Below are 26,450 nucleotides of genomic sequence, written 5' to 3' on the forward strand. Positions count from 1 at the left end.
TCAGTCGGTGAAGACATGCAGGCATCCTGAATCGCTGCCCCTGTAGCCCCCCAGCAAAGCATTCCTTGTGGGGTGGAAGGCTGTGATGGATAGCACTGTTGATGGGAGGTGGTCGTCTCCGAAGGAGTGCTGCAGCTGGCCGCTTTCGTGGAACACCTTCATCCTGCGAGGCATCCGCAAGCTTCCAACCACGAAGCAGTCCTCTCGTTTAGGGTCCCACACTGCTGACAGCTGGGCGCTTGACGACATGTCATGTCTGAAAATGAAGATGTTTCACATGTCTGAAAATAGATTTCTGAGAACTTCGCATACAGTCTGACGAAGAAATAGAAGGTTAGCCCAGTGGTTCCCAACCTTGCAGCGGGCCCAGATAACATCAGCCCAACTGTGCTGCAGAACTGGCCCATCTTCACCAACATTTCTAACACCTCCATCTGCCAATGGTCAGTGCCACACTGCTTCAAACAATCCACACCATTACCCGCATGCCAAAATCCAACATCTCCTGCCTCAATGACTACAGGTCGATTAGCCTTACATCCTGAGATAAAGCTTCTACTACCCCAATCTCCAATGTATAAATCACTGTGGCACTCACAACAATACAATACAATACCAACAGGGATACAGTACATAATAACTCATCAAGAATATCACAATAAAGTCGTTCAACTTATTTCCATTGTGGGCCTGAGGTCTTGGCAAAGAGAAAAAGGAATGACATTACAATACACAATAATACAATACTACACATGAAAAAAACATCAGTAAAGAACAATCAAGAATAAGGAGATACAAACCAACAACATTCAAAAACCAGTCCAAGAAAGGCTTTGCACTATATCACTGCAGCTTACACAACATGGATTTTTTTAAAGGGTTTTAAAACTATTCAGATAGTTAGCAGATTTAAACTCGTTAGGGATTAGGGATTTTGTTCCACTGTAGAGGAATGTACTTCTCCCGACTTAGGTTGGGTTGGTTCGCTACACTAGCCCTCGTGTTCAGGCCACGAGTGTCCCCGAACAAACTGAAAACACTTAAAAATAGTTTGGACAAAGGTTATTTAAAATCTTATAGACCATGATAAATTTGAACTGTTGAACTCTCCCTTCAACAGGGAGCCAATTCAGCTCTTTAAAATTCACACAGAGGCTATGTTCAAGTGAGTGGATGTACCTGATGGAGGTCAGCAAGGGAGCTGTGGAGGTCATTGCTGAGGTGTCATATATCCTATGAAAGAAAATAAGTACAAACACACTACATTTAGAGATGTAATACCAAAACAAACATAGTGCAGTGCAAGTGCTTTAAGCCAGTGGTTCTCAAACTTTTTCATGTCAAGGACCCCTAAACTGACCCAAATTACACCACAGACCCCCCCATCTGATAAGATTTTGTCCCAGCCAGGGTCTCCCATCTGACAAGATTTTTGCTTTTAGAGGTTTTATTACAGTCAGAAAGTGTATGAAACCCATGACCAAAATAGTCAAAGATTCTGTCATTGTGTCACTTATGGAGTCAAAGTCAGACAGACAAACCTGTCTTTATTGTCACACGACGACCCAACACACACATGCTGCCCCACACACACACGCACACGCACGGTGGCCGGTGAAATATAGTCTCTGCTTTTAACCCATCCTTGTCCTTCCACCGGGGGGCAGGCCAGGAGCAGTGGGCAGCTTTCTTAATGGATGGAATTATAGTGAAAATAAATGATTACCCATTTTGCTGGGGACCCCCTGGAAGCCCCTGAAGGACCCCTGGGGGTCCCCGAACCCCACTTTGAGAACCACTGCTTTAACCTGTGTCAGCCTCACCTAATCCTGTCGTCCACACAGGAGGCGAGCACTCTGTTGCCTGTACTAGGGGAGAAATAAGCACTGGATATGGTTGAGTGGCAGTGGAGCTGGGAGACCGCCTGGCTCTGGGTCCTCTTCAGACAACGGTTATCGTAAATACTCACTACCCTGCAGAGGAGAAGGAAACATTGTTTTGACTGTAGACTGGACAGACCACAACCGAACTGACAGGTAATCTAATTTAACACTGATTATTACTGCTCTGAGGAAAAGATAAATGAATCAAAGATATGAGTGAGTCATACTCCTGATATGAGACTGCCACTGCAAAGTACTGCCTGTTTAACGGATGGACGCTAACACAGCGAAGGTTGTTGGAGTTGAGGGTGTGGAGGGACTCATGGGAGTTGCTGCGGAGAAATTAACAAGCGTAAACATAGACCACAGCGGGGGGGTTTCTTGCCCCCCCCCCCTATTTTTTTTGTAATTACGGTAATAATAATAATTAGAGCCCGACCGATACTGGATTTTGCAGGCCGATGCCGATACCGATATTAGGAACTAAAAAAATTCCGATATCGATATATTGGCCGATATTCTTATATTAAATATACACATTATATTACACAATGTTTTTGCAATAATCCCTCAAATATCAAACACTTGACAAAGATATGACTTGACATGACTTGAGATATGTCATGTAGGGAGGATATTTTACAGCTTATCAATCAACTTTATTGTCCAAAATGACATCACTGCAATGAAACAGTAAACCAAACTCGGAATTTAATAATTATAAATAACTAGAAATACAAAAACACAAACGGAACAAATATAAAATATAATTTGAGGTAAGAAAAAATATCAAATATACACGACATGCTGTCTATAACTTAAAAAATACAAAATAAAAAAATATCGGCATATCTATCGGCATATCGGCCAACATATCGGCCGATACCGATATATCGGTTATCGGCCAATATCGGCCGATAATATCGGTGGACCGATATATCGGTCGGGCTCTAATAATAATAATAAATACCACCCATATCCCCTAGCCACTACTCCCACCCCTTGAATCCTGACTCTCTACCACCTTGCTATCCTTAGCTACAGCCATTTTCCCACTAAACATCCATGACTGTCCTGACTTTTCCACCTCATGACCCCAGTGGGACCGCTGGTCCAGCGCTGTGGTAAAAACATTAGAAGCAGCTTTGTACCAGTCTGAAACACATCGTGCATGTGTCTGACAATGTTGTTGATGATTAATAAAAAAAGAGAGCAGGCGATTGGCACTTCTCATGCTTACTGACGTTCAACATGATGAAGAGAGATGGGAAAGAATAGACAAAGTGCTGCATTTAAACAAAAATAATTAATACAACAGTGTAAGAAAATGGTGGTATGTTACCCTGGGGTGCGCCTATCCACAATGGCAACATCTCCATACAAATGCCCAACCACTAGTGTCATACAGTCATGTGACAGGAAGTCAAAGGTTTTCAGGCCATCTTCAACATCATACACCTGGTAGGATGTAGAAAAGGAATCAGATCAGCTGGTGATGTGGGGATATTTTAAAACTGGAGTGAGTTTACAATACATACAGGGATTTACATATACTTTATAAAACAGCATGACATCAACACGTTTAATTTCCACCAGGAAACGCTACAGCACTGTTTTCTCACAAGGCAATGTCGAGGAAACATTGGCTCATATTTGTGTCCGCAAATGCAGATAGGAGCGTGCATGTTGTCTGTGTTTCAATAACGATGCGTCCAAGCTCGCCCAGAGTGACGTGCCTGTTGAATGCCGAACAAATAGGCTATAGGCAATAGGCATATTCCTGCTGCAAAGTTGATGTCTTAACGAGAACATTGGAATAAAGATTGACTACAGAGCTATAAAGAGTAGACTACTAGAGGAATAAATGCATTCGAAACATTTATTTAGATCCAGAGCAGAGAATTGTAGCCTATTTTCTGTTATTTTCTGCGCTCTCTCTCTCTGCCTGCCTCTGTGCAGCAGGCAGCAGCACTGTGCAACACACGTAGCCCCATCCCCCCCTGCTCTACTCCAAAACACGGAACATTTCCCCATGTATAGAAACAAATATACCTCATGTCTAGAAGGGTAAAACCGGTAAATACTAGGGGTGGGAGAAAAAATCGATTCACCTAAGTATCGCGATTTTTAATGTCACGATTTTTTGAATCGATCTTTTATTCCAGAATCGATAATCGCAAAAGCAAAAAAAAAAAAAAAAATTTTTTTTTTTTTTTTTTTGTGCCCGCAGTCAGGCCACTCACTGAACAGCAGGCCAGGCGCCGCCTACTGGTTTACTAGTGGTTTTATTACTTTATTAGTTAGTCTGAAGTAATAATTACACTTCAGGGTTAAAGTGGGTGCATCTTTGGGCTTCAAACGTCGGCCCATATCGGCCTGGCCTGCTTGGTATCTAATGCCCGGCCTGAATTATGATCCCAGTCCGCCCCTGTTTTTAACTATATCGCCCAGCCCTACTCATGATATATAATATACAGTCTCTAGTGTATGATTCAACTTTTCCCATGTTCTAATCTAGTGTAAAAAGCAAACAAACTGAAAAAAGAAAAGAAAAAAAGAAACAAAAATCGCAATAAATCGTAATATCGAATCGCAATAATCGTAGAATCGCAATACTTAAGAATCGCAATATATATCGAATCGGCACCCAAGTATCGTGATAGTATCGAATCGGGAGATAAGTGAATCGGCACAGCCCTAGTAAATACCCTGCCCTGATTTACCGGGCACAGTCCAGACTTGATGTTTAGAAATGGCTATAGCTGCATCTAGACTCATTTTTGTAAACTGCAGGGGACACTGTTCCTGAAATGAAGCTGTGCACCTGTGATGTCAGCCCCAGCAGAAGTCAAGCAACAAATGATGTCAAAGATGTTTGATAGAGAATGGAATTTTAACCATTCTACATCCGCTAAATGTATATATAACAGCTGATATAGCCTAAACCAAATGAATCGAAACCAGAAGTCCAGGAAGATGTCTTAATGAAAGTATATTTATTTACCATAACATTCTCTGGCAATATGTATTGACAGAGGGCTGAATCTCAATGTACACATTCTGATACGTTATACAGAGTCAAATATTCAGCAAATGACTGACAGTTGACATATGCTTTATACTCAGGGAGAGGAGGAAAGAGGGGGGAGAGGAATGGGATGATCTCTTGTGTGTGCGTCTCAGTCTGACTGAGAGAGTTATCAGTTGTTATTGGAACACGACGCACTGACCAAGGTCTCAGCAAAAGGAGCAGTCCTCTGCCATGGGTAAATCTATATGTGTCAGATGTCATGTCATTGTTAACTTATTGTAGTATAATTATGGGTATGCAAATATAGCTTATTGATTAGGAAATGCCAATATGACTCATAGCATTAATTATGTGTATGCAATTATAGCTTATAGCTTATTGATTAGGAAATGGCATGGAACTTATATTTTTCTCCAACAATGTTGAACGCCCATTTGGAATGCTACTTTTTTCTCAAGATCCCTGCCCTGGGTCCTGTTTTTTTTATTATTATTATTATTATTATTATTATTATTATTATTATTATTATTGTGCTTGCTGACAAGCAAGGCACAATCTTGAAATCCCACATACTTAATCATATTATTATATCTGCCAAAAAGTTTGGCGCGTAATAACTCCCTCAATTTTTGCGCCACATAGACATGCCAGACCTCAAAATGACCGGCTCATTGAGGACATGTATGCTATGACTTTGCTAAGGGTTTGTGAAAGCGGTTTGGCCGCAATTCGCCATTAAGCGCCATTTTTTTCCCCATTGACTTGCATGGGGTTTGGAAAAATCTTGCAAAATCTTGCAGTAAATTAGCTGTAATTCAGAAACCATAACCACTACAGCTACCAAACTTGGTAGGGAGGTGCACTGAGGGGTCTTTTACTATCCCCGAAAAAATTGCACCAATTGACCATATGGTGGCGCTATAACAGCCCTCCTTACCTTTTGGTCCATAACTTTTGAACCGTAGGGTCTATCATCAAAATTATTTTTTCCCTGGATTCCTTGGGTCCTCCCGCATCTACTCAACTAGGCCACGCCCATTTCCGTCTGACTAGATTTTCCGCCATTTTGCATTTTGTCCAAAACCGTTTTTTTGACATTTCTCCTTGAAATTTTGTCCAATCTTCACCAAACCAACGCACACATCATGTGGGGACTGTCCTGCACAACACTGATTTGGAAGTTTTTGAAAAAAACACACCGTTGCCATATAATCGACTTCCAACTTTCTGTGGGTGGGGCCTATTTCACAAAGATCGTCCGATGCTAACCAAACTTGGTACAGCTGTGGAGGGATGTACTCTGAGCCTATATCAGAAGTATTTTGTCATTTAGCCTTTAGGGGGCGCTATAGCAGCATTCAGTGCCTGTCCCTTCTAAATGGTTTTATTTTGAAGGGCGGCAGGAAGTGCAGATTCATTCTCATTATGGCCAGCCTTCCTTCTTGTATGACACTTGACACTTTGGCTGAAAGCAAGGCACAAATTACAAAGTCCCCCATTATTATTGTGCTTGCTGACAAGCAAGGCACAATCTTGAAATCCCACATACTTAATCATATTATTATATCTGCCAAAAAGTTTGGCGCATAATAACTCCCTCAATTTTTGCGCCACATAGACATGCCAGACCTCAAAATGACCGGCTCATTGAGGACATGTATGCTATGACTTTGCTAAGGGTTTGTGAAAGCGGTTTGGCCGCAATTCGCCATTAAGCGCCATTTTTTTCCCCATTGACTTGCATGGGGTTTGGAAAAATCTTGCAAAATCTTGCAGTAAATTAGCTGTAATTCAGAAACCATAACCACTACAGCTACCAAACTTGGTAGGGAGGTGCACTGAGGGGTCTTTTACTATCCCCGAAAAAATTGCACCAATTGACCATATGGTGGCGCTATAACAGCCCTCCTTACCTTTTGGTCCATAACTTTTTAACCGTAGGGTCTATCATCAAAATTATTTTTTCCCTGGATTCCTTGGGTCCTCCCGCATCTACTCAACTAGGCCACGCCCATTTCCGTCTGACTAGATTTCCCGCCATTTTGCATTTTGTCCAAAACCGTTTTTTTGACATTTCTCCTTGAAATTTTGTCCAATCTTCACCAAACCAACGCACACATCATGTGGGGACTGTCCTGCACAACACTGATTTGGAAGTTTTTGAAAAAAACACACCGTTGCCATATAATCGACTTCCAACTTTCTGTGGGTGGGGCCTATTTCACAAAGATCGTCCGATGCTAACCAAACTTGGTACAGGTGTGGAGGGATGTACTCTGAGCCTATATCAGAAGTATTTTGTCATTTAGCCTTTAGGGGGCGCTATAGCAGCATTCAGTGCCTGTCCCTTCTAAATGGTTTTATTTTGAAGGGCGGCAGGAAGTGCAGATTCATTCTCATTATGGCCAGCCTTCCTTCTTGTATGACACTTGACACTTTGGCTGAAAGCAAGGCACAAATTACAAAGTCCCCCATTATTATTGTGCTTGCTGACAAGCAAGGCACAATCTTGAAATCCCACATACTTAATCATATTATTATATCTGCCAAAAAGTTTGGCGCGTAATAACTCCCTCAATTTTTGCGCCACATAGACATGCCAGACCTCAAAATGACCGGCTCATTGAGGACATGTATGCTATGACTTTGCTAAGGGTTTGTGAAAGCGGTTTGGCCGCAATTCGCCATTAAGCGCCATTTTTTTCCCCATTGACTTGCATGGGGTTTGGAAAAATCTTGCAAAATCTTGCAGTAAATTAGCTGTAATTCAGAAACCATAACCACTACAGCTACCAAACTTGGTAGGGAGGTGCACTGAGGGGTCTTTTACTATCCCCGAAAAAATTGCACCAATTGACCATATGGTGGCGCTATAACAGCCCTCCTTACCTTTTGGTCCATAACTTTTGAACCGTAGGGTCTATCATCAAAATTATTTTTTCCCTGGATTCCTTGGGTCCTCCCGCATCTACTCAACTAGGCCACGCCCATTTCCGTCTGACTAGATTTTCCGCCATTTTGCATTTTGTCCAAAACCGTTTTTTTGACATTTCTCCTTGAAATTTTGTCCAATCTTCACCAAACCAACGCACACATCATGGAGGGACTGTCCTGCACAACACTGATTTGGAAGTTTTTGAAAAAAATCGCACCGTTGCGATATAATCCACTTCCAATCTTCTGTGGGTGGGGCCTATTTCACAAAAATCGTCCGATGCTAACCAAACTTGGTACAGGTGTGGACGGATGTACTCTGAGCCTATAGGAGAAGTATTTTGTCATTTCGCCTTTAGGGGGCGCTATAGCAGCATTCAGTGCCTGTCCCTTCTAAATTGTTTTATTTTGAAGGGCGGCAGGAAGTGCGGATTCATTCTCATTATGGCCAGCCTTCCTTCTTGTATGACACTTGACACTTCTGAGTTGATTTCAGAAGAGATAGTGTCATTTGGCGTGTAGGGGGCGCTATTGTTTGCCTATGGGGGGCGCTACAGCAACGTATCTCCGCAACCGTAAGTCGTAGAGACTCACGGATGGTGGCGTTGGACTCGGGGTGGAAAATTAAGGGGGGCAACACTCACGGATGGCGGCGTAGGACTCGGGGTGGAAAATTAAGGGGGGCAAGGCCCGGAATATATCTGCCACAAAGTTCCACGCGTAATAACTCCCACATCTTTCACACGACATAGACATGCCATACCTCAAAATGAGCGGCTCATTGAGGACATGCTCTGACTTGGCAAAGGGTTTTGTCAAGCGGTTTGGCCGCTATTCGCGAGCTAATCTGACGCTTCGGTCATGCTGCTGCATGTGGACAGGTGAAAACTGCTCTGCTCTCCTTTCATAGATGCTCCTGTCACACTCATAGACTCCATCCATCCACCTCCAGCTCACAAGCCATCATCTCGATCTGGGGACGTTAAGTCCAAACTCCTGACCTCCACCGGCCCAGGCTCCACCAGTTTCAAAGGGTTGTGTTGAAGGTGGGGACTGGGACTTTTCCAATGGGAAACACCCACGTCCCAGGTGTCTGGAAGGCAGCATTAGTCCCCCTAATTGCATGGGCAGGGACCTTGCAAGCCAGGCGGTGCATGGCGAGGACGCAAGCACAATTACATTTTCGGTAGGAAATGTAGACATTCTAGTTATTATTATTATTGTTATTATTATTATTAAGTAATTAATTAAATCAATTAATCAATCAATCAATTAATCAATTAATCAATCAATCCATGAATCGATTATTGTTGTTGTACATTTTTAGATAGGTGCCTTTTTGGGGGGGGGGGGGTGTTTTGGGAGGGGTGATAAATAAATAAAACAATACATTTTATGGAACAAAACTTACATTGTCGAAGAGGGCCTTCTCTACATCCATGCAGCGTAGAGATCCATCGTGGCTAAGGCTCAGCAGGTGGCTAGGATGAGTCTTGGAGAACGCCATGCAGCTCACTGGACGAGTGTGGGGCTCAAAGAGCAGCACGCCACCATCACCCCAACCACCACCCTTAAGGAGTAAATAATACATAAATAAAGTTGTGACACTCTGTACTCATTGATGCTTTATTCAGGAACTCATTACCTTGCCATTTTAGCTGAAACCACAGGCTGGCAAAAGTAGCCCCCCACCCCCGCTGGAATAAGATTCAGACCACCCAAAGTCCCAAATCCTATATGGTGTTCATAGTAGCAAATAGTATGATCAAAGCAAATTAAGAAACTCACCAAGTTCCAGAGTCCTACATGCCCCAATGTGTCTCCTGCAGCCATGAGCAGACTGCTGGTGCAGGGGTGGAAGGCAGCAGAGACAACGTGTTTTTTAACCACTTTGGCCACTTGCTCCTTAGTTATCTTCATGGTCTTAAGGGCAGAGCAATATCTGCAACAAGACAACAGCAACCCATATTTTAACAAGACTACTGTAGGTCAAAACCTAGTATATAGCTGGACTGTGTGTGATGTGCTCATACTAACACTACGTCTGTTGACTTAAAGGGTTCTTTGTACATCTTAAAAAGTTCAGGTAGGGAGCGACACTGAGGCAACCAAGGAGCCGAAACCATAAGATGGGTCTCACATGACCTATACGAGGGATCACCCGAGCAGCAGTTTGGTAAACAAACCGCGTCACTGGGTGGCAACGGCAATGGAACCCTATGAAGCCCCAAGTGGTGCGAGGCTTGAGTGGCTGACTCTAGCCAGTTAACTCTGGTTTACATTTTAAAAACTGCGACAGTTCACGCAACACGTCATGCATATATTATACAGTACATCAAACTCTTGATCTACTTCTGCTCTCACTCAGAATGTCAAAATATAAGCGATGTGATGTATAGTTTACTGCCGCGGGGTTCCGCATTTCTGGGTGTCAAGTGACCAAAAGTAACAAGCGGGCACGATACAGATCCAATTGTTTTCAGCATATACTAACGAGCATTGTCATTTGAGATTCGTCACGGAGGGAGCGGAAAGCAAATCCATATATGGTCGCACCCGGTCAGTCAGAGCGGGTCGGAGCCAATGGCAGAGCTTGCAGGGAGCGGAAAGGGATTTCTATCTGGCGTCCCCTTCATGGACAGCTCCAATGGGGGAGCTTATGACAGCAGCCTGTTCAGATGCAGCCAGACTTCTCTCCCAGCTGGGAGGGAAGTCTGGAAAGCGAGACTAGTAGCACTTCTATTCAATGACGTCGCCGTCCTTATTTAAAAGGCAATTCTGTGTCTTCTTCCTTCTTATCTATGCATTTATATATTGCAGAAAAGTGTTGGGCGTTACTGTTTACGTCCTCAAGGTTTCTATTGTCTGTCCTCAATCAGCTCGTACAGAAATGGGGAAAAAGGGCCTTTCGATATTCTGCTCCTTCTGCTTGGAACATGTTGCAAAATGACCTCAAACTTAAGGAGCGTGTTTTACTTGATGCATTTAAATGCCATATGGAGGACTCGGAGGCAGACTCAATATTCTGTCCTTGTTTTTGACAAGACAGTTTCCCCGTGAATATTTTATTGTAATTTGCCCTACTGAATTAGCTATTTAACTATTCTACTTGCTTGTTAGTTAAATTTGTGTCATTTGTTGTTTGTCTGAAATTTTTTATTTCTTTGTGCTGCTGTCTGTCTTGGCCAGGTCTCTCTTGAAAAAGAGATTTTTCATCTCAATGTGACTTTCCTGTTTAAATTGTTTTCCATGAGAAATCTTATCAAACTTACTCTTTCAGATCAGGCTGAATCTTTTCTTCTTTTGTGGAGTCCTGTGAAAAGAATGGCAGCATTTCAAGATTGACCAAATAGCCCAGGAGACTAACAAAGCTGGAAGGTGGTTAGGTTTTCACCCGTCTGTTTGCTAGCAAGACTATGAAGAGGTTTGCTCAAAAGATTCCTAATGATTTTGTCTGAAATGTGGTGGATAAAAGCTCTTGACACAACTTGGATCAGTTGATTAGGGTTTGGTGGTGACCAGGATGTGGAATTCCTTTCCACCATTAAATATTTTGATGATATGCCATTTTGTTACACATACAGGGTGCATTTGTTTGAACCTGGAAGACAAATGATAAACAGAGAGAGGAGGCTATGGAGGCTACAGCTTAAAGGAACACGGCAGATTCGCCTAATTTGCCATATTCCCGATATTAACACATTCACTGCCAGCCATTTTTTTTTTACTGTAGGTAGCTTCTGCCAAGCCGTTTTTTGAGGATTCTGGCTCATTTTACAAGAGCCGAGGATAATTTTCTGCTTGGACTTTGTGAACACGAAGTTCACAAAAGTACTAATAGAATGTGTGCTTTCTCTGTCTAAAAGAGTTAGTTTGTAGAGTTAGTAGTTATGTAGATATTAGCCGTTGAGTACAGCATGGTTTGAGCGTCTGAGACAGGAAGCTGAGATAATCGCAGTTTTGTGAAATTCAATCAAACAGGCAGAACAGTCACTTTAACCATTTATTTTTGGCATCAGTGAGAGATCAGACATCTGATCAATATAGTTCTGAACACCCTCTCCTTTAAACTCCTCCCTCCGTGGGCGTGTCTGGTGGCGTTTGTCACAAGCCAGTTTCTCCTGCCTGTCTGAGCAGTGAGCAGCCTCCCTCTCTGGCGGCCCCTCGTCGGCGAGTGTGGCGAGTGTGGACTGTGGATGGGACTCAATCGTTTCTTGGATTTTCGGTTGAGAGCTTTGATGAAGCTTTGTGCGATTCTAGGCTTTATGCTGCCCACCCAGCCTATTTTTGGAACCCCCCACCGTTGTGCGCCGGTGTGCAGCAGCGTGAAAGCGTTTTCGCCTACAGTATGAGAATGAGGCTGGTTCGTTTCTGGGTTTTCGGAATGCGTGCGATTCTGGCCTTTCTGCGGGTGTTTCAAAGTGTGTTTCACCCATAATCTATTATGCAAATTTGCAATCCCCCACGCCAGCACCGCTCTCCGCTCTTGGTGTGCTGCTGCTGGCGCGGCCGCTCTCGGGCGAGTCTGGTGACTGATGACTGTAAAATCGCCATGCCATTTCCTTGAGAATGGCTTGCTCCCGCGGCTGTTTTTGGTTGGCTTTCTCTCTGTCTGGAGAGCACTGTCGCCACTTAGCTGGTCGGTAAAATAGATTATACACATTCTCTTCCTCCAATATTGGTATAGGAGACGTAAAAGGGGTTGATCGATGTCCCACCGTCAAAAAAAAAAAAAAAAATTTAAGCCGAGATATCTCGTCTTTGGCACTCAACGGTTGGATTCTGTAAGCCGAGATATCTCGTCATTGGCACTCAACGTGTTAAGACGAGACGCTAGATGCCCTTCTCTTCTCTGTGTGTGCAGTAGAATGCTTAATAGCTTAGCACAATGACTGGTAGTCTATGGGAATGGCTAGCCTACCCCTGTTAAGTCACCAAATACACATTCCAACATTACATTACATTCCAACAGTACCAAAAGGCTCCTATGTAAATGTTGTGACTCATGCATTCACCATGTTAGGAAATAATAATGCAAAATTACAAAACCTTGTAATTTTCTAAGCAAATACATAGCCGGAACTACTTTCCAGACAAAACGGGAAGTTCGTGCTATGTGTTTTGCTTCAAAAATGACAATGTCTCATACTTTTACATTATTATATCATCGCATGGTGAGTCACAACATGTACATAGGAGTAGAAATGGATGTCCCGAGCAACGTTACATTATTTATTTGACTTTGATCAGTTTACAAGCACACGACTTCTGCATGTCACCGCCCCTTATGCATGAAGGACGCCACTATTGGTTCTGCCATGCAGGGTTTTTTTTTTTAACTCTCAAATTGATTCCAGCCAGTTTTAACAACAAAAGCTGTGAGAAAGTTCTCAGTCTCTTAGTTGAGCAAAGCAGATAGAGACAGAACTGAGTCTACGTGCGGACAATCTAGAGAGCCACCAGGTTGATGGCATGAACATGGAGCTTCAATTTCAGAGCTGTGATGAACATGAAACGCATGCGAGCTGTCTGTCTAAAAACCCTGTGAAAAGTCACCACCTCTGCACAAGTGAAAGTAGAAAGCGGACTCTTACCTCAGAGCAGAGCTCAGGCAGCTGTGGAGGTAGTCGACTGCCCTCTTCCATGTTCACTGGGACCATGGGCAGAGGCCCGGGAGGCTTCTTAGGCCGCTGAGACATTCATGTGAGGGAGAAAGAGCAAAGAAAGAAAGACAAAGACAGACAGAAAACAGAAAGAAAGAAAAAGACAAGAGAAAAACAATAAACTAAACCTTGGGAATGGAGCAGCATTCATGAAGTGAAACAGATATTAAGTATACTTAAAGGAACACTCTGCCCATTTTCAACCAGCTTTGTATCATTAGAACATCAGTAGTATATCAGAAAACTGTAAACTGTTTTGAAGTCTGTCATTTAATTTGACAGTTATTGAGTGTTAAAGTGTGGACCAGTGACATCACTGGTCCACACTAACTCAAATTAACAACTCATTAACTCAAATCAACTCTCAATAACTGTCAAACTAGATGAATGACTTCAAAACCGTTTACAGTTTGAGAGTTGATTTGAGTTAATGAGTTGTTAATTTGGGTTAGTGTGGACCAGTGATGTCACTGGTCCACACTTTAACACGTTCACTGCCGTGGACGAGATATCGCGTCAAGCAGAAACCAACGGTTGACTGCCGTGGACGAGATATCTCGTCAACGGCAGTTTTTGACGGTGGGATGTGGATCTAACCCTTTTACATCTCCTATAAAAATATTGGAGGTATTGAATGTGTATAATCTATTTTACCGACCCACTAAGTGGCGACAGTGCTCTCCAGACGAGAGAAAGCCAAGAAAAAACAGCCGCTTGAGGAAGCCATTCTCATGAAAATGGATTGGCGAAAACGCTTTCGCTTTCGCGCTCGGAGCTGGCGGTGGGGGATTGCAAATTTGCATAATAGATTATGGGTGCAACACACTTTGAAACACCAGCAGAAAGAATCGCATGCAGCTTCATCAAAGCTCACAACCGAAAACCCAGAAACGAACGAGCCCGATTTTACAGTCTAATCCAGACTGCGCCAGCAGCAGCAGCACAGACAGGCAGGCAGCAGAAACTCGCCTGTGAGACAAACACTGCAAAGCCACCAGAGACACACCTACGGAGGGAGGAGTTTGAAGGAGAGGGGGGTGGGGGTGCTTATGGAGGAACTATATGTTCAGAACGATATTGTTTAGATGTCTGATGGCTCACTGATGCCAAAAATAAATCGTTAAATCGTTAAATACAGTATACACACGTGCCCAAGGGCACCCATAATCACAGTAGGGCATTCACGACTAGTGAATTTTACTAGTCGACTAGTCGTCCCTAAAGGTAGTCGACTAGTCGACTAACCGTTTTTAATTTATTTTTAATTAAAAAAAAAAAAAAAAAAAAAATTTTTTTTTTTTTAATCTTTAAGAAAGAACATGAGGTATTTACACGACATACATGAAATATCATATCCCATATCCCCCACAAAGAACATCAAAACACAACAAAACAAAACAAGAAAACTGCATAAGATACACAATAATCCAAGAACAAACAAGACTATTGGACAAACAACCAAACAAAAACAATGCATTCAGCTCCTATCCTGATAAGCCTAATGACACTGGGGTAAAAAGTTCTTAAAGTCAAACTCTGTATGTGGTTGCCATATTTTGGGGATGTCTAAGAATCTGCCTTTGCTCTTGTAGTAAATGTTATCCAACGTATGGTAGCTTGAGAGTTCATTCCACCAGTGAACTACAGCTGGGGGATTGGATGCTTTCCAATTTAAAGCTATGCATTTCCTAGCTGCCAACAGGGCAAGATCTATGTATTTACTTTGAATGCATTGTTTTTGTTTGGTTGTTTGTCCAATAGTCTTGTTTGTTCTTGGATTATTGTGTATCTTATGCAGTTTTCTTGTTTTGTTTTGTTGTGTTTTGATGTTCTTTGTGGGGGATATGGGATATGATAGTCCATGTATGTTCTTTCTTAAAGATATTAAAAAAAAAAAAAAAAAAAAAAATTTTTTTTTTTTTTTTTTTCCTAAAACGACTAGTCGACTACTAAGCACAGTGTCGACTAGTGGTTTTACTAGTCGACTAGTCGACTAGTCGACTAGTCTGTGAATGCCCTAAATCACAGGCACGTGAGGTGGTTCTAAAAATCCATTTATCTCAAAACTCTCGAAAAATCTCTGAAACCATGCTGTATTCAACTGCTAATGCATACATAACTACTAACTCTACAAACTAACTCTTTTAGACAGAGAAAGCACACATTCTATTAGTTCTTTTGAGATATTTTGTGTCCACAAAATCCTAGCAGAAAATAATCCTCGGCTCTTGAAAGATGAGCCAGAATCCTCAAAAAAACGGTTGGCAGAAGCTACCTACAGTAAAAAAAAAACGGTTGGCAGTGAATGTGTTAACACTCAATAACTGTCAAATTAAATGACAGACTTCAAAACCGTTTACAGTTTTCTGATATACTACTGATGTTCTAATGATACAAAGCTGGTTGAAAATGGGCGGAGTGTTCCTTTAAGTATATATTATATACTTAAGTATACTTAAGTATATAATTTCTGTCCTTTAAGTTTAGTGAGGACATTTTTGATTGGTGCATGGGGAATTGAAGTCAGCCATTGCAGCCAGTCACTTACATATCCAAGATATCCATCTTTATTTTGGAGACGTAACGAGTTTCGAGGAGGGGGCAGTTCTCTCACAGCAGCCTTTGACCTGCGACAATGACAAGTAGTGTTACAGTACTGTAACATCCAGAGCAACACTTAGAAGGAGAATTTTGGTATTTTCAACCTGGATCCTATTTTTGTAACTTTTTATGTGTAAGTAACTAATTAGTTTTTTGTTTAGTTTTTGATCCAGTATTGACAAAGATAGCTTCAGCTGGCAGCAGCAGTGCACGTATGCCCCTCCTGCCTCGGCTGTAGCTCGTGCGAACATGCTGCTGCAAGGTAAATACAAGTACTGATGTTCTCTCTCTGTTACAATAACAATGTGAGCCTGTCTGCTACAAAAATAAGCTTGTTTAGTGGACGCACGTGGACGGACTGCCGAGGCAGGGAGGGTGCATGCATCTTGGTCAATATTGGATACATTTCAAAAAATGTTTGGTCAGATTACGGTAGTTACTTGGACATAAAAAGTTCCGAAAATAGGATCCAGGTTGAACTAGAACGACCGCACCGCAAATATATATCTCCGCCAACAAGTGAGCAGTCGACATCCATGTCTGTCCAGACTGTGACGTTGAGATTTGATTGATATTTATGCCTCATTTGCACAAATAAACATGCAATTTCAGAAAACTTGTAATACAAAAAAGTAGTTGTCTTAGTATAAGAACTGGGGAAGTTTCATTGTGATATCTATTAATTAAAAATGTTACCCTATTCACCTGTAGTGTCTGTTTTGGTAGGATCATAGATAATTTTCAAAGCTTTCCCCTTCACAGGATTCCTTACGACTCACCCTCCCCCCCCATTTAGAACATATTGAGGACACAAAATCCATTGAGTTTGGTTTTGTTGCAATTAGTGAGAGGTTGACCCAAATTATGTGGTTAAATGCCATGGGCCGGTTGAACAAAGCACCTTAAGTTAAGATTTTCCTTAGAGTCCGAGTTAAGGTGTCCATAAAATAAAATCGGCTGCTTAAGGGTGTTTTGTGCAGCCCATTTTATTTTATGGACACCTTAACTCGGACTCTAATGAAAATATTAACTTAAGGTGCTTTGTGCAACCAAGCCCTGGACTATATGATTAGTGATGATCTGAATAGTGAAAGTGTGTTTAGAACAGACCTTATTGGACCTTGTGTCTGCTAATAAAGATTGATTGATTGATTGATTGATTGTGTATGAAATGCACTGTACAGTTCAGTCCAAGCATGAACATGAACTTTGGAATAGAACTTGTCCCTGAACTGACAAAGCTCCACCCCTCACCTGACTCACCTGAGATACAGAGGTTATTTTTCCACTCCTCAATGAGAAGAGAGACAGACGATAAGAGTCACCGTTCACACCAAACCCATGGTGGGAGGAGAGCTACAGGACAGGATACAGGAATACTGTGACTACAACCTGAAGAATAACCTTGGGGGTAAGTTCTGCCACCACCCCCTGGATCATGACTTCAAGACACTGAAGTAACGTTCAGGGAATTGGTTTCTGATTGAGCAGACTGTCCGGTTCGTTTTCAGCTTCACTCAGAGACAAAATGGCTTCCAGCGCACAAGAGGATCTCTCCTGTCCTGTCTGCCATGACATCTTTAAAGATCCTGTCGTCCTGTCATGTGGCCACAGCTTCTGTAAAACCTGTCTGCAGAGCTGCTGGGCAGAGAAACAAATACAGATTTGTCCACTTTGTAAGAGACGAGCTTCAAAGAGTCCGCCACCTAACTTTGTGTTAAGGAATCTTGTATATCGGGAGCCAGATCAGAGAGCTTCAGCAGGATCTGGGCTTCTCTGCAATCTGCACTCTGAGAAACTCAATCTTTTCTGTCTGGACCATCAGCAGCTAGTGTGTCTCATCTGTCGAGATTCAGAAACACACACCGACCACAGATTCAGGCCCATCAATGAAGCTGCACGACAAGCAAAGAAGGAACTTCAAGAAATACTGAAGCCCTTAGAGGAGAAACTGGGGCGCTTTAATGAAGTTAAAGAAGACTGTGATAAAATAGCAGAACACATTCCAGGCCCAACACACAGAGAGCCAGATTAAAGAGGAGTTTAGGAAGCTTCGCCAGTTTCTACAAGAGGAAGAGGAGGCCAGGCTGGCTGCACTGAGGGAGGAAGAGGAGCAGAAGAGTGAGACGATGGAGAAGATTGGGGGTCTGAGCAGAGAGATAGCAGCTCTTTCAAACACGATCAGAGCCATAGAGGAAAAGCTGAGAACTGAAGATCGCTCATTCCTAGAGAACTACAAGGATACAGTGAATAGAGGCAAGATGTGGATCTCCCAGGAGGGTCTGTATCAACTGGATCCAAAGCTGGTCTCAGGAGCTCTGATAGATGAGGCCAAACACCTGGGCAACCTGAGCTTCACAGTGTGGGACAAGATGAAGGAGATGGTCTCCTACACTCCTGTGATTCTGGACCCAAACACTGCCGATCCACATCTCATCCTGTCGGAAGATCTGACCAGTGTGAGACATGGAGCGAGACAGCAGCTTCCTGACAATCCAGAGAGGATTGACTGGTACCACTCTGTCCTGGGCGCTGAGGGCTTGAGCTCAGGGACTCACTACTGGGATGTTGATGTTAGAGACAATAAATACTGGGAACTGGGTGTGGCAGCAGAGTCTGTCCAGAGGACGGAAGACATATGGGATAGATCATGGAGAATCATGTTCTATAATGGTGAATTCAGAGCGTACTCTCCGCCACATCAAGACACTGTTCTCCCAAGGAAGAAGGAGCTCCAGAGGGTCAGAGTGAGTCTGGACTGGTACAATGGAAAGCTGTCATTCTCTAATCCTTATACTAACACACACATACACACGTTCACAAACATCTTCACTGACAAGATGTTTCCATATTTTTACACTGAAGCAGAAGCAGCGCTGAATATTTTACCATTGAAGCTTAAAAATCCATTTAAATCCAAATCCAAATTGAAAAAAAAAAAAAAAAAATTGGGTGCTTGCAGTCAGGCCACTCACTGAACAGCAGGCCAGGCGCCGCCTACTGGTTTACTAGTGGTTTTATTACTTTATTAGTTAGTCTGAAGTAATAATTACACTTCAGGGTTAAAGTGGGTGCATCTCATTGTAAAATTTCACACGCGTCGGCCCATATCGGCCTGGCCTGCTTGGTATCTAATGCCTGGCCTGAATTATGATCCCAGTCCGCCCCTGTTTTTAACTATATCGCCCAGCCCTACTCATGATATATAATATACAGTCTCTAGTGTATGATTCAACTTTTCCCATGTTCTAATCTAGTGTAAAAAAGCAAACAAACTGAAAAAAGAAAAGAAAAAAATAAACAAAAATCGCAATAAATCGTAATATCGAATCGCAATAATCGTAGAATCGCAATACTTAAGAATCGCAATATAAATCGAATCGGCACCCAAGAATCGTGATAGTATCGAATCGGGAGATAAGTGAATCGCCACAGCCCTACTTTACATGCAAGGCAGCAGTAGGGTTGTCAAAAGTATTAAAAAGTATCAATACTGAAAATTTGAATCGGATACAATACTAATTTGCAACAGGTATCGATAGTATCGATAAGAATCAATACAAAAAAAATGAACGGATACAATACTCATTTGCAATGATTTTGATACCATCAATGCTTTCTTTTAATGAAAAATCAGATTTTTCCCTCCCTATAATTGGTGGGTATCTGTTGCTTCAACAAGCTAAACATGTTTAACAGCTCAACATCTGATGACTAGAGCAGGGCTAATCTGCTGTCTAAGTTCAAAATTTTATCAGGCCTAGATTATGGAGAAGTGTGCGTCTGTCCGTCCATCTGTCTAACTTCCCATGGTATCAAAAATGGTATCGAGTATCGATATTTTCCTGGGTATTGGTATCGAAGTAGAAATTATAGTAACATCCCTACAAGGCAGCGTGTATCAGCGTCGACACTGTGCACCATGAACACATGAATTTCTCCCAGAAGCTTGCATTTTGGGTCGTTCCATTTGACTGGTCATAGAAGCATGGTTGGCACAGGGAATTTTACAGGAATCTCAAGATTATAGTCTATAACCTGCTATCAATTGTTTTTAAGATCAATATTAAACACAGATCTAATATTTGTCTGGAATTTATCCCATCTGTCCATTAAACTGAAATCCTCAGTCCAGGACACGTGTCCGGGACCAATATTTTGTAGCAGAAACGCTGCAGACGAAGCATTATACATGCTGTGTGAATGTCAAATGCTCAAAGTTAAAATGGGGAATTGGCCAAGTACAACTGGGGAAAAAGATCTGGAAAAAAATGAAATAAAGAAATACTTCCGGTAAGTCAAAATCTAGTATATGATTGGACATAAAACATTACGAAAATAGGGTCCAGGTTGAAAAATACCAAAATTGTCATTTAACACCTTAAGTGCCATAGCCGAAATAATTCGTCTTACATAATCCAGCGCTTGAGTGCCAGAGCCGAAATAACTCGTCTTACATGTTTTTTTGACGGTGGGACATCAATCAACCCCTTTTACATCTTCCAGATAACTATTTGGAGCAAGAGCATGCGTGTAATCTATTTTACCGACCACTAAGTGGCGACAGAGACCGAGAGAAGTCACAGCCACAGGACCCAAAAGCCACAAAAGCAGCCGCCTCCCGCGGAAAAGCCCGGACACACACACACAGAACGGACAGAGATCCCTTCCCCCCAGAGCCGCGCAGCAACGCGCGAACACACACACACACACACACACACACACACACACACACACACACACACACACACACACACACACACACACACACACACACCGCGGGAGAAAGCCATTCAAGGAAATGGCGACGCGATTTTACAGTAATCCGTTTCAGACTCGTCTTGCCCGACAGGCAGACAGGCAGGCAGGCACGCAGACAGACAGGCAGGCAGCACAACGCGCTTCTGACACGCCCGCTGAAGCCAGGAGGAAGGAGGAGAAGACACACGGAGGGAGGAGTTTGAATGAGAGGGGTGTTTCCTGTTGTTATGGAGGAAATTACTGTTCAAAACTATTGTTTAGAATGTCTGACGGTCTTACTGATGCCAAAAATGAATGGTTAAAGTGACTGTTTCACAAAAAGCCATTTATCTCTGAATAAATTTCCAGACGCTGAAACCATGCTGTACTCAACGGCTAATATCTACATAACTACTAACTCTGCAAACTAACTCTTTTAGACAGAGAAAGCACACATTCTATTAGTTATTTTTAGATGATTGGTGTTCATGAATTCTTAACAGAAAAGAATCCTCGGCTCTTCTAAAATGAGCCAGAATCGTCAAAAACACCCCTGGCACAACTTACCTACAGGAATGAAAACATGGCTGGCATTCAATGTGTTAAGTCTTTTCAGCATACATTAAAAAATAAATAAATACAAATAAAATAAATAATAAAATAAATAATAATAAATATCAGTCATCGGTATATAAATGGGAGCTAGGGCTCTGTCTGTCTGTTACTCTGTCTGTCCCACTGATAACATCATTAGTGATGTCATAGATTCACTCACACACACACAAGGGAGCCCGCACAGCGGGTGAGCCTACAGTAGGAATCGAGCACGCGTGCCTAGTTAAATAAAAGATTGTCACATGTAGCCAGTAGTTCATCAGCTTTACCTCACAAGACCCCGGAGTGATGGCTTCGGCCGTACTGACTGCTTCAGATCCTCTCTTGCCTTTTGACAGAGAAAAGCAATTATTACCTCCTGTCATATCTATTCATTCATAGACAGCAAGATATACTATTCATGTGGTGAACTGAGTGCACACACAAATCAATATTGACATTTTCATCTTTTTTATACATCATATTCCAGGGTATATGCAGGAATCCTGAAGTTAAATTCAATACCTTTTAAGACCTTTAAGACCCTTTCAATATATTTTAAGACCTCAACACCACTTTCATCACATCAGCGATAGGTATGTAAATCACAAGTTTCATCACGATAGGATATTATATCGATTATTTGGACAACGATCAGAGGTGCTATCTGGAGAAGTGGGGGAACGCACTATGGGGAACACTCCCCTCCCCTGGCACACGCACAGGTCCCAACAACCCCCCCCCCCCCCCCGCACGCAAATACGCGTTATTATGGAACCCACACCGCGGTTCCGGCAAAACCATGCCCTGTGCCCGCCTACGTGGCAGTCAAGCTCCGGGATTGGCCAGGAGCGAGTATTTTATTCCCTTTTGACAGCTCTGCCTCTTGACAGCTCGGATCTCCCACATCACAAACACTGCGCCCAGCCCGGCGATTTCATTAACGGTGCCCCGAAAAAAATTATTTTCGCTTGTGAAACAAATGTTCAGTGTCAAAATCATAGGCAGCGTGAGGGCATCACGCATGGGACAAAAGCACATAAACAGCTCGACTTGCACTATAGGCTATATGAGATAAGAAAGGCCACATCTGGCCATGAAATAAAATAATACATTATGATGCATAATATGCTCAAAATTATTATAATTATCACTGGTATGGCCAAATTGAGATCATTTTCCATTCCTTCTTCACAAAGAAGCAATGCTCACCTCTATTCGATTAAGGCAGCCGTGCAAGTCTCCATGCACTGCGCATTCCACAACAAAAGAACATTGCCAGCTCAGATTGTTCATTTGTTTTGTTTTCTCCAGATAGTCCCGTATTCTGCTTTAACACGCTTTCTCTAAATTGGCCCAGTTGGCGTTGTGGGCGCTGGTAGATGCGTTCCATAACACACAGTCAGAATGTAGGCTATTCTGTTGCACACTGAATGTATTCTGTTACACACTGTTAATGCGTTAATTGTAGCAATATAAGTTCATATCAGCTTGTAGCTACGAATCGGGAGCTGTAACAGAGATCAAAGCGGCTGGATCAGGTGAGCTGGCGCTGCCCAATTACGCACAGGGGGAGACCACGGCTTCAATGCGCAGATGAAATATCATCAAAGTTGCCAATTGATTTGTACTGCCGCCACCCACGGCTCAACGGGCGTTTCTGCACTCCTCCAGTTTGCCCATGACATTATTCAGGTGTTTGTTGTTTTTCTTCCTTGGGAAGAACCGTGGTGGGTCCCATAATAACACATCGCAGTAGCACTCTTCTTCATGCTGTCGTAAATAATAATGCACAAAACACCCCTTGGAGAAGTGTGGGAACGCCGTTCCCCCGCGTTACATTAGCACTACACCTATGACAACGATGCAATATTTGCTGATATCACAAAGTCTGCCACGATACAATTTCGATTCAATTCAGGGGTCTGCGATCAATTTGCCCGTTTAACACAATCAGCACAAAAGCTACAAAATGTAATACATCATCAACTGGCAATTAAGACTTTTTAATACTTTTGAAGGGCCTTAATTTTCCCTAAATTGATTTATCAACTTTTAATACTTTTCTAGACCCCACAGATACCCTGTATTCAAATAGGATGATCTTGCTTGTTTATTTGGTGCAGGAATCAGTCCTGAAGTAGCATTTTGGTGATTATGGGGAAAAGTGAGTGGGGTCTTAGAATGGGGATTTCACTTAAATGCATAAGGTCTGTGGTTAAAATAGGACGATCACTCCCATCAACTTGTGTTAACCACACACCTTCTTTTATGCATTTAAGCGAAATCCCCATTCTAAAACGCCCTTTGCATTTCCCCCGAAGCACCAACATGTCCAGGGACTTCCGCCTTCTGACTACAAAAATACGTCATCCATGTGGTAGGCTACTCTATTAACGGGTGTTTTGAAGGAGGATGAGGAGGTGGATGGCACTGTCCTTGTTAATTACATCTTTGATTAACATGTGAGGATTAAACCATTTACCTTGACTTGCACAAACCAAAAGTGCTCTGGGTTTGTGTGTGTGTGTGTGTGTGGGGGGGGGGGGGGCGGAGGGGGTGTCATCCCATACTCCACGTCTACCTACCTGCAATAGGTTGATGGAAGACAGGAAGGCTTGGTTCTGTCTGATGTTCTCAAGTCGCTCCAGTTCGTATGCGGACAGTTCTCCAGTTCTCTGTAGTAATCAAACACAGAAGATTCATAACGGAGAAAACTTAGGCTACTTTTATTTGACATGTACAGATATACATTCCATAATACATGTTCAAAAGTCTGGCTTGGACTGAAGTCATGAAGTGCTTTTTATATGGAGTAACCATTGACAGGACGGCACAGTGGTTCCATGCCCTGTTGCCTGACTCACATCAAGAAGGTCCCGGGTTTGAACCCCCGGGTCCTTTCTGTGTGGAGTTTGCATGTTCTCCTCGTGTTAATGTGGGTTTCCTGCAGGTGCCCCGGTTTCCTCCCACTATAATACCTTTTTTTACATCAAAAGTCCCACTAGTACACATGTTTTTGTTACCCAGGAAAGCAGCAGGAGGTAGCAGCAGCAGCATCGCCTTTTAAACTTTTATAAATCGCACGCAACCCGCGTTTCTCCACGGCTTAACAGAGAGATTTCTACAGGAAACAGGGCAGAGGTTTCTACAGGACACAGAGGTTACAGACAGAGAGGTTTCTACAGGACACAGAGGTTACAGGGCAGAGGTTTCTACAGGACAGAGAGGTTTCTACAGGACACAGAGGTTACAGGGCAGAGGTTTCTACAGGACACAGAGGTTACAGGGCAGAGGTTTCTACAGGACAGAGGTTACAGGATAGCGGTTTCTACAGGACACAGAGGTTACAGACAGAGAGGTTTCTACAGGACAGAGAGGTTACAGGGCAGAGGTTTCTACAGGACCCAGAGGTTACAGACAGAGAGGTTTCTACAGGACACAGAGGTTACAGGGCAGAGGTTTCTACAGGACACAGAGGTTACAGGGCAGAGGTTTCTATACATATTTCTATACATGTTTCTAGACATATTATGAACTCAAACAAAATGTCTTGATACTTCTTAAATTACCATGACTAATTATGCAAGGTTGTAAAACGTACATACGGCTTACCTCCTTTTCGACCTTGCTCTCATTTTGGCTCTTTTCTTCATCATTTATTTGCTCCTTCAAGGTTTCTCTCTAAGAAATAATGAAAACAGTGGAGAGAGGGAGAAAAACACGCATGAAATAACCGAAACAGAAATGCCTATGAATACCTGCTGTTTTTATGCAAACTAAGTATGTAGTGTCTCTGGCCTCCTACCTTCCTCTTCTTGGTAGTATTGTCTTCATTGTAGTTGAGGCGTGTAGGTGGCAGGACCGCGTTCTTCTGTCGAGGTGACTGGCGGACTGCTCTCTCTGTCCCGGGCTCCTCAGGCCCAGGGGGGGTTACTCCCTACAAGTGTGAGATGTCCAGTAACGTATGTAATCATATATGTATATGGATTTACCTACCGTACTTAATTTTCAGCATTAAGTTACTATACCCACTTCTAAATCACCTCTGATGCAGTGTGCTACAGGTACTTTTTCTTTTCATTGATTGATTTATTTTGGTGAAAAAGTCAACACAGATACAGGGAAACAGACAGTTCACCGAGGATAAAAACACAATAAAGCCTTGCAGCTTATTTCCATTGCGGTCCTCAACGTACAACATTTAGAGACATAAACACACACGAATGGGAATCACCATTCAATACTCGAATTAAGACTATTTACATTATTTCTAGATTGAAAGGAATAATGGCACGCTTGAATATAATACAATACATAAACATTTGTTGTTACATGTAAGGAATTAACATCCGTTGCAAACAAACTAGGTGGGGGAGGGAGAGGGATTGCGGGGGTTTAGCAGTGGGGGGCTGGGGGGGAGAAGCTCGTTCACACAGGAACTATGGGGGCTATGCATATCGCTCATAGCAGCCTCCATCTATATGGCCCCATTCAGATGAGAACGAGGGAATATTTCTTATATGTAGATATAGCCTAGTCCAGATACTCAACTTGCGACCCAGGGGCCAGATGCAGCCCGTGATAGGGTGCAGGCCGGGTGGCCCCTTTTTTCTAATTCACAATGAAAACTAACGTGAAATAACAGACCATTTTCACGGGGTCCATTTTGTGTCGAAAAGGCAGGGTAAACAGGTGGTTTCCAACTTCCAATCATGAAAGTTGGGAAACCTGTGTTTTGCTTGCACCTGTTTACCCTGGCTTTTCGATACAAAATGGGAGTTGAAGTAAAGGGAGTCACTTTTGTACAGTAAGGTGACTGTACATATTAATTAATAAAGTGTATTCCTGCTTTTGCTAAAGATGATGTTGGTGCCATAAAAGTGATGTCCATCTCCTAGTTAACTGGCATCCTCGTGATAAGGAGCTAACGCTATGTCAGAGAGCCAACAATGGCCATTATCTGGTAGGCTAATTACTTTACTAGGGAAAGTAGCTCCTGCA

At 42.7% G+C, this 26,450-nt stretch overlaps 1 protein-coding gene across 1 annotated transcript; it reads right to left on the reverse strand.

Moving 5' to 3' along the window:
* On the reverse strand, positions 1 to 26,114 carry LOC310786027 (WD repeat-containing protein 76-like; the record flags this gene model as incomplete). Its single annotated transcript, XM_083647212.1, has 15 exons — positions 1 to 256; positions 1,180 to 1,233; positions 1,824 to 1,973; positions 2,111 to 2,215; positions 3,226 to 3,341; positions 9,260 to 9,418; positions 9,637 to 9,790; positions 11,121 to 11,161; positions 13,443 to 13,538; positions 21,742 to 21,795; positions 24,035 to 24,124; positions 24,765 to 24,777; positions 24,883 to 24,911; positions 25,255 to 25,386; positions 26,097 to 26,114. The coding sequence occupies 15 exons, from the start codon at positions 26,112 to 26,114 to the stop codon at positions 1 to 3; spliced, it is 1,467 nt and encodes a 488-aa protein (XP_083503338.1).
* Positions 26,115 to 26,450: the final 336 nt, after the last annotated feature.

Source organism: Poromitra crassiceps (genome assembly GCF_964638095.1).
Source record: "Poromitra crassiceps genome assembly, chromosome: 12".
Lineage (NCBI taxonomy): Eukaryota > Metazoa > Chordata > Actinopteri > Beryciformes > Melamphaidae > Poromitra > Poromitra crassiceps.